The sequence below is a fragment of the Ornithorhynchus anatinus genome, chromosome 1 (genome assembly GCF_004115215.2).
Source record: "Ornithorhynchus anatinus isolate Pmale09 chromosome 1, mOrnAna1.pri.v4, whole genome shotgun sequence".
Taxonomy (NCBI): Eukaryota; Metazoa; Chordata; class Mammalia; order Monotremata; family Ornithorhynchidae; genus Ornithorhynchus; species Ornithorhynchus anatinus.
Window position 1 is genome coordinate 167,076,750 of NC_041728.1, and position 14,538 is coordinate 167,091,287.

The window sequence follows — 14,538 nt, forward strand, 5'->3', positions numbered from 1 at the left end:
TCAGTCGATTCCAGGGAAATACATTGACTGGTTGGAGAAAAGGGGGAGGGAGGAGTGAAGAAAACACAAATGGATTATTTTTTTTTACCTCTTATAAGAAGACTGAGTTTTTCTAGCCATTTTAACAGAGTGCTTTCATCTGCAGTAACCGTGGCAACAGATCAGAGAGCCTCTCAAAGACCCCGTCTGTACGTAATTAAGAAAAAAGAGGAAGAGAACATGATAGTAAGAAGCTTAGACTGGGGAGACAATGGCTCAAAATCCTTTTTATTGCATTTCTCAAAGGTTTTAAGGAAGGGAGGTGGTGTTTTGGTTTTGGTTTCTTTTGGAACAGTTTGAATTCAGTGTTGCAGGCTGCTTTCTCTCCTGGACTTACGTGACCAAGTGACCTGTGTAACAATAAATGTAGTCTTTTTAACTTACATAGGTTTTAGGACCCAGAGGAGAACATCCCCAAAATATAACAACAATGCCTTTTTTGGGCTTGGCTACTGCTGGAGAATTTTCTACAGGATGATAATGATGATGATGGTATTTGTTAAGCGCTTACTATGTGCCAACCACTGTTCTAAGCACTGGGGTAGATACAAGGTAATTACGTTGTCCCTCGTGGGGCTCACAGTCTTAATCCCCATTTTACAGATGAGGTAACTGAGGCACAGACCTGGCTGGTGCTCTGAACTCGTAGTAGAAGCTCTGGAAATATCATTGTTTGATTGATAGATTGAGTCACTGATGGAGCGAATTGGTATTTTATGCTGTACACTGACCTCAACTCTCCAGTCTCCAGCCCCTTACTCAGACGAGTCCCTTGGCTTGAAACTCCCTCCCTTAACCCTTCTTAAATCTCACCTCCTCCAACAAGCTCTCCCTGATTAATTTCCCAGAACCCTAAGTCGTATCACCGCTTAAGCCATTTATAAATGGATTTACATCCTTCTTAGCACTCTTGGCTATAAGCGTACTCAAGCAAGAAGCAGTGTGGCTTAGTGGATAGAGCACGGGCTTGGGTTCTAGTCCTGGTTTCATCACATGTCTGCTGTGAGACCTCAGGCAAGTCACTTAATTTCTCTGTGTCTCATCTGTAAAACGTGAGCACTGAAGTACCATAATAATTTTTATTATTATAATTCAGTTTTACCTCAGTCCTTGTATATATGTTTATGTATATGTGACCCCCACTGAACTTTTAGCTACAGTACAGTGTAAGCACTTACAACAATGCTCTACACATAGTAACTGCTCAATAAATACGATTGAATGAATGAATGTGCACAGCATATTTGTCAGTTTGTTATCTGGACTTCCCAAGGGCCTACTTCAGTGCACTACAGGAAGAGGAAATGCCATAAATGCTACTTCCACTCCTCCTCTTCCTCCTTCACCTTCACCTTCTCCTCCTCTTTCTCTTCCTCCTCCTCCTACTACTTGTGAAAATCAACCAATGCCATTTATTGAGCACTTACTATGTTGAGAGCAACATACCGAGTGCTTGAAAGAGTACGATAAAACAGAATTAGCAGACACGTTCCCTACCCATAATGAGCTTACAGATAGTCTTGACAAGATCAGATGGTCCTTTACACATAATGAACACACAGGAAATCCAGGCGATCGATTGGTTGCTTACCGATCAGTTGATTTTGGTTTTGGATGGATGTTCCCAGGTTCTCGGAAGTATTGAGCATAGATTTTTAAGCAACATAAAAAACTCCTTCTCTATGTATTCCCTTTAGCCTGCAATAATTTTCCCAACCTTTCAAGACATATTTTTCCATGACAATATTGCATATGCTGTTATCCTTGACTGAAGGATCACAGAAATCTAGATCTGGGAGGAATTTTAGGCGCTCATCTGTGTAATGACTGAAACACTCAGAGCAGAGAAGTATGTACTCTTAAAGATAATCAGGGATTTTTTTTAATGGCATATGTTAAGAGCTTACTATGTGCCAGGCACTGTACTACATACTGAGGTGGATACAGTCCCTGTCCCACATTTTTATTTTTGATCCCCATTTTACAGATGAGGTTACCTCAGTCCCAGAGAAATGAAGTGACTTGATCAAGGTCACACCAGAGACAAGTGGCAGAGGCTGGTTTAGAACCCACGTCCTCTGACTCTCAGGCCCATGCTCTTTCCACTACTCCACAGCCTCCCTTTAAAGGCTAAGCCAGTGTTCACTCATACTGACAGCCAAGGAGTACAGTGACCATGTCAGGAGGTGGAAAACGTGCTTCCCATCCTCTTCGTGTACTCCTGCATTCAAAATCGCATTATCTTACCGTCTGGTTCCTTCGAGCCCGGCCTGATTTCCTTCAGGCCCGGGCCTGGGGACCTAACGCTCATTTGCATGGCTGATTTAGGGTGTTGTTGGGAAATCTATATCTAGGTTTCAAAATAATTCAGCCATCTGAATCCATTATCCAGAGTGCCCTGAATATCCATATATCACACACAGTATGTGTCCCCTGTCTGAGGAAGACCTAGAGGGGCTTCTCAGTTCCTTTGTTCCCGTAATATATGCCCAAGATTTAGGAGAGATCATTAAAGGGCCCACCATTAAAAGGGTTTAAATTGCAGCAGGAGGCTGGCAGAAAGAAGAATTTCCCAAGTATAAGGGCTATGATCCACTGGGCCGGATGACCAAGGGAGTCCAGAATAACAAGGTGGATACAACGTCTTCGCCTTGGTTGTTTCCACAGCTGCTCTCTAGAGAAGCAGGGGAAAGAACAAAATGACTTCTTTGGTCTTTCCAATCAAACCTTGCTAGACTTTTTTATGTATTTGTTAAGTGCTTACTATGTGCCAGTTGCTGTAGTGAACACTGGGATAGATACAAAACTAGTCAGGTTGGACACAGTTCGTTTCCCTCATAGGGTCCTTAGTCTTAATCCCCGTGATTCAGATGAGGTAACTGAGGCTTAGATAAATGAAATTCATTGTCCAAGGTCACACAGAAGACAAGTGGCAGAGCCGGGATTAGAACCTAGGTTATTCTGACTCCTAGGTCTAGGCTTTATCCACTACGCCACACTGCTTCTCACTAATTTAGTAGTATTTAGTATTTACTGAGCGCTTACTATGTGCAGAGCACTGTACTAAGCGCTTGGGATGAACAAGTCGGCAACAGATAGAGACAGTCCCTGCCTTTTGACGGTTTCACAGTCTAATCGGGGGAGACGGACAGACAAGAACACTGGCAATAAACAGAGTCAAGGGGAAGAACATCTCGTAAAAACAATGGCAACTAAATAGAATCAAGACTAAATAGAATCCACACTGCTTTTTGAAATAAGCACTGGCTCATGGACTTGAGAAAGGACTAAAAGAAATGAGTCAGTCTCACAAAATTAGGGATCAGTTGTGTGACTTTGGTCAAGTCACTTCACTTCTTTGTGCCTCAGTTACCTCATCTGCAAAATGGGGATTAAGACTGTGAGCCCCACGTGGGACAACCGATTACCTTACATCTATCCCAGTGCTTAGAACAGTGCTTGGCACATAATAAGTACCTAACAAATACTATCATTATTATTATTATCATTACTATTAGACTAAATTGCTAGAGAAATTTTGTCAAAGTAAGCTTGTTGTGGGCTGGGAATGTGTCTACCAACTGTTTTGGAGTATCCTTTTCCAACCTCAAAGAACAATGCTCTGTGTAGAGTAAGCACTCAATGAATACCTTTGATAATGATGAATGTCTTGAATGTTTGCCTTATGCAAGTCACAGATTTAAGGGCTTGGAAAATTACAGGGGAGAATAGAAAACATGATCCCTATCTGATGGGGGAGATAGGCAAACACAAATGATTTACACTTTGTGGCTTTAGGAGGCAAAAATAAAGATACAGCTGGCAATAACAAAAGAAAGGGAAGATGGATCGGGGAAGAACTATGTGAATAAATCAGAAGAGTATATAGATCAATATGAAGGTACGTGCCAAGAATGACTGAATGTGCAAAAGGGAAGCTGGGTGTTGGACTGTTATACCCTGAGGTGGTGGAAATTAAGCAGGGAATGCCTCCGGCAGGAAGAAGGATTTCAGAAAACTTTGAAGCTGGGAACAAGAAACAGCATGGTCTAGTGTAAAGAGCACAGGTCTGGGAGTCAGAAGATCTGTGTTCTAAATCCCAGGTCCACCACGTGTTTTTTGTGTGACCTTGGACAAGGCACTTCACGTCTCTATGCCACGGGTACCTCATCTGTAAAATGGGGATTGAGACTGTGAGCCCCGTTTGGGACAGGGACCGTGTCCAACCTGATTTACTTGTACTACCCTAGTGCTTCATCCATTGCCTGACACGTAGTAAGTGCTTAACAAATACCACTATTTTTATTATTATAACTTAGATTGTAAGCCCCAGGTAGGAAGGGACCGTGTCCAACATGATTATCTTGCAACATGGTCTACAGAAGCAGCATGGTCTAGTGGATAGAACAAGAGCCTGGGATTCAGAAGGATGTAAATTCTAATCCTAGCTCCACCACTTGTCTACTGTGTGACCGTGGGCAAGTCACCTTATTTCTCTGGGCCTCAGTTACCTCATCTGTAAAATGTGGATTAAGAAAGTGAGCTCCATGTGGGTCAGAGAATGCATCCAACCTGATTATTTCATATCTCTTAGAACAGTGCCGGGCACATAGTAAATGCTTAACAAATACCTCAGTAATTATCGAGGGAAGCAGAGTGGTGTAGTGGAAAGAGCCCGGACTTGGGAATCTGAGGTCGTGGGTTCTAATGCCGACTCTGCCATTGTCAGTTCTGTGACTTTGGGCAAGTCACTTTACTTCTCTATGCCTCAGTGACCTCATCTGTAAAATAGGGATGAAGAGTGTGAGGCCCCCGTGGGACAACCTGATTACCTTTTATCTACCCCAGCGCTTAGAACAGTGCTTGGCACATAGCAAATGCTTAACAAATACCATCATTATTATTATTATCATTATCTTGTATCTACAGAAGCAACATGGCCTAGTAGGTATAGCACAGGCCTGGGAGTCAGAAGGACATGGTTTCTGGTTCCAGCTCTGCCACTTCTCTGCTGTGTGACCTCGAGCAAGTCACTTCACTTCTCTGTGCCTCAGTTACCTCATCTGTAAAATTGGGATTAAGACTGTGAGCCCGACCTGAGACATGGACTGTACCAACCTGATTACCTTTTATCTTCCCCAGAGCTTAGAGCAGTGTCTAGCAGATAGTAAGTGCTTAACAAATAACATAAAAATTGCTTAATCCAGTGCTTGATACATAGTAAATGCATAATAATAATGAGGGAAGGAGGGATTTCCTGTTTGTTGCGGGGAGAATTCTATTTTCTTTTAGCCTGGGAACCAGGGAAGAAAGTAGATTTGACCAAATGAAAGAGGAGAGGCACCCAGAAATGGAATAGAGTCCAGGCATAATTTACAGGGTGAATAGAATTCTTGCATCGGAATGACTTTTGAAAATTATCCACACAGCTTTGTTGTCGTTCTTCATGTTCTTTATAATGTCGGGCTCAAACCTGAATCTATAACTCTCTCTCAGGCTTCTCTGGGACTGCCTGCAATACTGCTGTCTTTCATGTTTTAATAGAATCCAATATAATATTACCTTTTTGCTGTAACATCTCATTGTTGATGGATTTGACATGTAATCCTTCCCTCACGCACCACTGTCTCTTTGTCATTCCCCCATTTTGTACTTAAGTATTGGATTCTGAGCTCCAACATGAACCATTTTACACACGTCCTTTCTCAGAAACAGAATGTCATGTGGACTGACACTGAATGCTTTATGGATATCAACATCTGCTCTAAGAATTCCTCCCCACCCCCCGCCATCCAAAGGTGATACTTTCAGTGCATGGATCATTTCCATTAGTCAAACAATCATGAAATGTAGGTATTTGTAAATCTTGACTGAAATCCCTCCTTTTTCCCACAAAGTCAAGTCCCCCCGTTCAGATCCTCTGGTTTATTATTGAGGACGTAAGAACAGAGATCGATTCTGCCAAGGAATAAAGATAAGTATATGCACTTTGAAGACCTTCTGAAGGATATAGCGGTGGTTTGGCAAATATTCCACCATTATGGTCTATCAACAAAGTATCACATCTGCCATGGATTTTGCAAACAGAAGGTGGACCTGGACAGTGAACCAACTGTGTGGACTCAATTTCTCTCTTCTGACTGAAAGCTATGCTATTTTCTGTTCAGACCAGAGTTCCGTGACTAAACTCTGCAGAGACGCCTTGAACAAAATACCCACGGGTGTCGGAATTGTCTTCTTTTTCCTTGAGGGGATTGAAAGGCAATCAAGAGGATGATCCCATGTGCTGGCAGGGCTCTTATCATCCAAGGAAGAAATGTGGAAACACTTTCATCTTTCACCCATTCCCTTATCTGCTGCCTGACCTGGCAGTCATCTCTGCATTTCCGGGTCCAGTTTCCCCCAGTGGCTCAGGACCCCACCTCAGGCAATGTAACTCCATGTAGTCTGAGCTCGAATGCTACATTCATGTAAGGAGGTGCAGAAGGAATTTCCACCTTGGACAGGGACTGATCCCAGATCAAGGAAGACTGGAACCTCAGGTGGCCTCTGTGATAATAATAATTGTTTTGTCTTATGCTTGTCTAGTCATCTCAACCCATAGAGACTCTATGAACTCATCTCTTCCAAAATGCCCCACGTCCATCTGCAATCATTCTGGTAGCGTATCCATAGAGTTTTCTTGGTAAAGGTACAGAAGTGATTTACCATTGCCTTCTTCCATGCAGTAAACTTGAGTCCCACCCTCCACTCTCTCACAGCACAGGTGAGTTTTGACCTGTAGCAGATTTCCTTACACTCGCTAGCCACTGGCCAAGCTAGGAATGGAATGGGCAAGTTTGACTCTCCCTCCTGTGGCCAAGACTGGTAGAGTACTAGACACTCTCCAGGTGCAATCCTGACAGAGGGATGATAATAATAATAATTAATAATAATTCTGCTACTTGCCAAGCATTGTTCTAAGTTTGCGGTAGATACGACTTGGCGCTCATACTCTTAATCCCCATTTAACTGGTGGGGTAACTGGGGCCCAGAGAAGTGAAGTGATTTGCCCAAGGTCACACAGCAGACAAGTAGCAGAGCTGGGATTAGAACCAGGTCCTTGTGGCTCCCAGGCCCGTGCTCTATCCAGACAGTTGCTCTGCTTCCACAACCAGTGGAAGGATGGATACTGCCAACCCAGAAAATTGGCATCTCCTGGTTACGCCCTAGTTTGCCCTCAAGTCTGTTCCTACTTTACCCTCATGTTTCCTTCCCCAGGACTGGCTGGACTTTGTGGTATGTGTTTAGTGCTTACTGTGTATCGAGCACTGGGCTAAACCCTGGGATAAATGGAAGATAATCAGACAGGGCACAGTCCCTGGCCGGAATAGGGCTCATGGTCTAAGTGGAAGGGAGAACAGGTATTCAATCCCCATTTTGCAAAGGAGGAATCTGAGTAAAGAAGGGAAGTGACTTGCCCAAGGTCACAGAGCAGGCAAGTGGCAGATTTGGGATTAGAACCAGGTCTTCTGGCTCCCAGGACTGTGCTCTTTCCACTAGGCCACACAGCCTGGAGCTGTGGCGGGGCAGAAGGGAGGGCTGAAAAAGAAGGTTTTGCTATTAGAAGGGTCCCAGTGAAATCCCTCAATGGCTGCTCAGGGCCCTATGGATTGATTGCAGGGAAAACACTTAGTACAGTGCTTTGCACACAGTAAGCACTCAATAAGTACTATTGAATTTATGTATATATATGGTAGGTATAGAATTATTGAATTATGTATATATCTATCTATATATATATCTGTAATTTATTATTCATCTTTTTATTTATATCAATGTCTGTCTCCCCCTCTAGACTGTGAGCTCATTGTGGGCAGGAATGTGTCTGTTATATTGTAATAATAATAATAGCGATGGTATTTGTTAAGCGCTTAATATGTGCCATGCACTGTTCTAAGTGTTACTCTCCCAAATGCTTAATACAGTGCTTTGCACACAGTAAGCAATCAAGAAATATGATAGAATGAATGAATGAAGTACAAAAGAGAATTAGGAATAAAACATCAGGGGCGATAAAGTTAGTTTGCATTGAATAGCCCAGTGGAGATCATTAGTCACTATAAATCAGTGGTATTTATTGAGCCCTTATTAAGCACTGTACTGAACACTTGGGAGAGGACAGTACAGTTGAGTTGGTAGACATGTTCCCTGGCCACGGGGAGTCACCACCTACAGGGGGTTAACAGACCAGAATCCATAAAATGAATTATGGATACATATCTAAATGTTATGGGGTGAGAGTGGGGTGAACATCAGGTGCTTAAAAGGAACAGATCCAAGTGCGTAGGTGACACAGAAGGGAGGAGAGAGCGAGTGAAATGTGGACAAAGTCAGGAAAGGCCTCTTGCTGGAGTTGTGATTATAACGAGGCTTTGCAGGTAGGGAGAGTGGTGGTCTATTATTTATGAAATGGGAGGGAGTTCCAGGTCAGAGGGAGGAGGTAGGCGAGAGGTCAGCAGCGAGATAGATGAGATTAAGGTAAAGTGAGTAGGTTGGCTTAGAGGGGCTAAGAATGCTGGCTGGGTTGTAATAGGAAATCAGCGAGGTAAGGTAGGAGGGGGAAGCTGATTGAATGCTTTAAAACTGATGGTGAGGCGTTTCGGTTTGTTGCGGAGTTGGATGGGCAACCGCTGGAGGTTTCTGAGCAGTGGGGAGACATGAACTGAACTGAACAATTTTTGAAAAAAAAATCTATCACTCCCAGTTTTCTAGTGCTTTAGAATAAGGACCGAAAAACCCTGAACTTTGCCCTCAAGAAAAATGCATTTGAAAGGCACAAACCTGTCCGATAAAGAATGGTGGCATGAATCTCAATCAATCAATCACATTTATTGAGCACTTATTGTGTGCAGAGCACTGTACTAAATTCTTGGGAGAGTATGTGTTTGGTAAGCAGGAGCTTGAGCTTTATCTGAGCACTGGGTTCAGCTTTGTAGAAACAGCAGTCGTGGGGCCAATAGTGGACCAGTGAAAGTGAGGCTTACCTCAGTCTCCCTCTTTCATTAAAAGCCCGGAGGGCTTCCTGTGGGCAGCAGGCTCCCCCAAGCATGTGATCGAAGAAGGAAGGAGGGGATCGACGGGTGGGAGGGAATAGCCCACATGGAGGCTGCTCTCGGAGTCTCACGAAGCCTGTCCTTCTCCCAACAGGTGTCCCCTCAGGCCCCCGGAATGTGATCTCCATCGTCAATGAGACGTCCATCATTCTAGAATGGCACCCCCCCAGGGAGACGGGCGGGCGTGACGATGTCACCTACAACATCGTCTGCAAGAAATGCCGCGCGGACCGCCGGGGTTGCTCCCGCTGCGACGACAACGTGGAGTTTGTGCCGAGGCAGTTGGGTCTGACCGAGACGCGGGTCTTCATCAGCAGCCTGTGGGCCCACACGCCCTACACCTTTGACATCCAGGCAATCAACGGGGTGTCCGGCAAAAGCCCTTTCCCTCCACAGCATGTCTCGGTCAATATCACCACCAACCAAGCTGGTGAGTCTGGGGGTCTCCTCTTCAGATTTCGCCCGCCTGTTTCGCTTGTTGGTTTTGTTTTTGGTGGCCAGAGGAAGCGGTGCTGGGAACCAGAACGGCCTACGTCTCATCATTGGAAGTCTCCCCTTCCCTTTGAGAAACAGCATAGCCTAGTGGAAAAAGCACGGGCCTAGGAGTCAGAAGGACATGGGTTATAGTCCCAGCTCTGCCATTTGTCTGCTGGGTGACCTTGGGCAAGCCACTTCAGTTCTCTATACCTCAGTTACTGCATTTGTAAAATGGGGATTATGACTGTGAGCTCCATTTGGGCCATGGACTGTGTCCAACCTGATTAGCTTTTATCTACCCCAGGGCTTAAAACAGTGCCTGGCACATAGTAAGTTTTTCACAAATACCATAGAAAAGCAAAAAGAAATTCTCACTGCCACAACAACTTTCTCATGTAGGCAGACACATGGAAAGGCTTCCATTCAATGAGAGTGTAAGGAGAGATGATGATAACTATAATATTTTTTTAAGTACTTACTAAGGGCCAAGTCCAAGGGTAGATTTAAGATCATCAAGATGGACACAATTCCTGTCCCACAAGGGGCTCATGCCTATCGAATCCCCATTATAAAGAAGAAACTGAGGCCCTGAGAAGCAAGGTGACTTGCTCGAGGTCACAGAATATGGAAGTGGAGGAGCCAGAATTAGAAACTAGATCCTCTGACTCTCAAGCCCCTGCTCTTTCCACTAGACTACACTTCTTTAAATTGGAACAGAATCGATCAGTGACATTGATTTATGTGTTTATTTACTTGTTTATGTTATGGTATTTATTAATCACTTACTATACGTCAAACATTGTTCTAAACTCCGGGAAGTCTCTGCCTTGCATGGGGCTCACAGTCTAAGTATGAGGGAAAATGGGTGATCTGAGGCACAGGAAAGTTAAGTAATTCGCCCAAAGTTGCATTTGGCAGAGGTGGGACTGGGAGACAGATTCATTCATTCAATTGTATTTATTGAGCGCTCACTGTGTTCAGAGCCCTGTACTAAACACTTGGAAAGTCCTGGGGCCAATAGTGGACCAGTGAAAGTGAGGCTTACCTCACTCTCCTTCTTTCATTAAAAGCCCGGCGGGCTTCCTGTGGGCAGCAGGCTCCCAGCAACAAATTCAATTCAGCAACAAATAGAGACCATCCCTACCCAACAAAGGGCTCACAGTCTAGAAGGGGGGAGACAAACAACAAAACAAAACAAGTAGACCGGCATCAATATAAATTAATGGAATCATAGATATATACACATCATTAATAAAATAAATAGAAGAATAAATATCTACCTATATACACAAGTGCTGTGGGGAGGGGAGAGAGGTAGAGAAGAAGGAGGGAGTCGGGATGATGGAGAGGGGAGGAGGAGCAGAGGAAAAGGGAGGCTTAGTCTGGGAAGGCCTCCTGGAGGAGGTGAGCTTTCAGTAGGGCTTTGAAGGCGGGGGAAGTGTGCTTGTCAGATCCTCTGGCTCCCACCCCCGGACACTTTTCCCTAGGTATGCTGCTTCTCATTTATTGAGTGGAAAGAGCACGGTCCTGGAGTCAGAAGGACCTATGGACTAATCCTGGCTCTGCCACTTGTCTGCTGTGTGACTTTGGGCAAATCACTTCATTTCTTTGTGACTCAGTTACCTCATCTGATAAATGAGTACTAAGACTGTGAGCCCCAAGTGGGACAGAGATTGTGTCCAACCCAGTTTGCTTGTATCTACCCCATTGCGTAATGCAGTGCCTGCCACATAATAAGTGCTTAACAAATGCCATAATTATTATCAGGGTCAGGGCCTTCTTCAATACTAAGGAAAAGTAATTCTCATTGCCTCTGGCTATTAAACGTCTCCACAAGAATGAAGGTTAGGGTCCAATCCCAGCAGTGTGGGAAAAACTGTTGCTAAAGGGTTAACATCATTTGCATGGAGGAAGGGATACCACATTTTGTATATCAATCAATTAATCAATCAATCACATTTATTGAGCACTTACTTTGTGGGAACAACTGTATTAAGCCTTTGGGAAAGTATAATATAACAGAGTTGGTTGACGTATTACCTGACCACTGGCATAGTGGATAGAGCTTGGGTCCGGGAGTCAGAAGGTCATGGGTTCTAATCCACCTCCACCATGTGTCTAATCTTGGGCAAGTCACTTCAATTCTCTGTGCCTCAGTTCCCTCATCTGTAAAAGGGGGATTGAGAGGTCTGAGACCCACATGGGGCAGAGACTTTGTTCAACCCGACTTGCTTGTATTCATTCATTCAGTCATATTTATTGAGTGCTTACTGGGTGCAGAGCACTCTACTAAACGTTTGAAAAGTACAATTCAGCAACAAATAGAGACAATCCCTACCAAACAACGGGTGATGGCGAGACAGACAAGATCGAAGTACGGTGAGTCGGTTGGTATTAAAAAAAAATTCTTAAGCACTTACTATGTGCCAACCTCTGTTCCAAGCACTGAGGTAGATTAAAAGTTAATCAGGTTGTATCCACCCCAGCACTTAGTACAGTGCCTGGAGCTTAGTAAGCGCTTAGAAAATACCACAAATATCATTATTATTATTATTATTATTATTGAGTTTACAGTTTAGAGAGGGATATACCCATTAGTGTAAATAAATGAATTATGGATATATACATGAATGCTGCTGAACTGAGGGAATATGTCACTAAAGGTTGCAAACCCAAGTGGAAAGGCAATGCCCAAGGGAGTGGGGGAGTGAGATGGGTAGTGTATATGAACATTTATGACTTGGGATGGTTTTCTCAAATAGTCAAATTCTGCTCACTTAAATGAAGCCTAAAACTCATTCTTTCTCATTTTTCTCCTTCTCCTGTAATATTTCTGATCCTATTTGCCTCTGCTTTCCTTATTCTTTCCTCTTGATCCAGAGATTCATGTCTTCCCGCTGTGATATCTCTCCCTCCCTCTCTTTTTCTGATCCCCGTCTCACCACATCACTCTACCTTTCTCAATTCTTCCCCCTGCTGACTTCAGTAAACAGGAATTTTTGAGGGCAGATGATTCTTGCCTGTAAACTGTCAGAATAGAGACGAGAAAGATCTGTGGAAAGAGATTTTGGCTGTCCAGATGGCTGCATTGGGTGTGTGTATGTTTTTATGTGTGTATGTGTGTGGTTGTGCATGTTGTCTGTGTACGTTTTTGGTCTTCCCGTGTTTACATGGTGAGGGTGTGTTGATCAAATGGAGGGTGAGAGAAAGGATTTTTTCCTGGTAGTGACCATGGGGTTCAATGCCATGAAGACAAAGGTTGCGACGATCTATCTTGAGACTGGAAAGGGAAACGACGATTTCTGCATTATTTTGAACGTTTAACATGGGCAGCCTTTGTTAACATTTCCCTTGGAGAGTTTGATGCAGAAAACTGCCTTAAATATTTTAGTATTCCAACTTCTGGGAATACAAATTCTGTCAGGCTGTCATGTTATGTTTGTGCTTGGCTGTCATTTCTATCATTTTAACCATGTGCTAACAAACCTGCCATTTATATCTATTTGCTATTTATTATTCCTGCCCCTCCCTCCATTTATTCTGTTATTCCCAAACCTGCCCATCTGTTTATCTTTCCATCTGTAACTTTCCACACCAGAATGGAGGAGACACTGACTCGGTTTAGGAGAACTGCTTTACCCACATTCAAAATATTTATTTTCCCTTCCATTCACCCACTCGTGCCTTAATACATACCTCCTTTCCTTTGTTCTCCAGCCATCTACACTGTCCTTTGTTCTCCAGGTTTCTGTACTTTTGTCAGTTTCTTTTATTCTTGCCTGTCAGTTTTTCCATTCTCCACCTCTCCCCCTCTAATGCCATCTCTCTGTCAAAAATTCTGAATACTAGCAATGAATTTGAAGTGAACCAACTCTTCAGATGCCTAAATGAAATATCTGCATGGTTATACTTCAGGGATCACAAACAAGAAACAGGAATTGCTGTACTACCCGAGGAATGTGAAACAGTGGTTGTAGCTGGGCTGGTATTGGAAATGGGAAAAATAGAGAATAAATGGTATTTCATTATAATCTTCTAGACTGTAAGCTCATTGTGGGCAGGGAACATTTGTACTGATTCTGTTGTATTGTACTCTCCCAAGTGCTTAGTACAGTGCTCTGCTCACAGTTAACAGTCAATAAACACAATTAATGATTTCAGACATAGGTTAATAATAATAATGTTGGTATTTGTTAAGCGCTTACTATGTGCCAAGAACTGTTCTAAGCGCTGGGGTAGACACAAGGGAATCAGGTTGTCCCACGTGGGGCTGTAATCCCCATTTTACAGATGAGGTAACTGAGGCATCGAGAAGTTAAGTGACTTGCCCAAAGTCACACAGCTGACAAATGGCCGAGCCGGGATTTGAACCCATGACCTCTGACTCCAAAGCCCGTGCTCTTTCCACTGAGCCACGCTGCTTCTCTTGTTGCAAACTATAACACGTGAAGAGCATGAAGTTTATGTTTAAAACAGTTACTGACTTGGATGTTTCTATTGCTGAACTAAAATGATAATAGTAATATTAATTATGGTAACTATCATTTTTTTATTAAACATTTACTATGTGCAAAACACTGTACGAAGTGCTGGGATAGATATAAGATCACCAGGTCCCACATGAGGGGTCACATTCTAGGAAGGAAGGAGAAAATAAATTAAATCCCCATATTACAGATGAGAAAACTGTGTCACAGACAAGTTAAATGACTTGTCCAAGGTCACACAGCAGGTAAGTAGCGGAGCCGGAATTAGAACCCAGGTTCTTTGACTTCCAGGCCTGGGTTCTTTCTATTAAGTCATGCTGCTTCTCTAATGCAGTTATAATTGTGTAACTGGGGCAGAAAAAATAATTTTATAATCCACAACATATCTCTATACACTTGGTCTGAGTTCAATTTTCAGAAAGAATCTTTGTTTGGAAACT

At 43.4% G+C, this 14,538-nt stretch overlaps 1 protein-coding gene across 1 annotated transcript in view; it reads left to right on the forward strand.

The window, feature by feature from the left end:
* EPHB1 (EPH receptor B1) overlaps positions 1–14,538 on the forward strand; it is a 652,092-nt gene that overhangs the window by 470,632 nt on the left and 166,922 nt on the right. Inside the window, 1 exon segment of the mRNA XM_029062965.2 lies at positions 9,229–9,564. Within this exon segment, the coding sequence (XP_028918798.1) occupies positions 9,229–9,564 (336 nt within the window).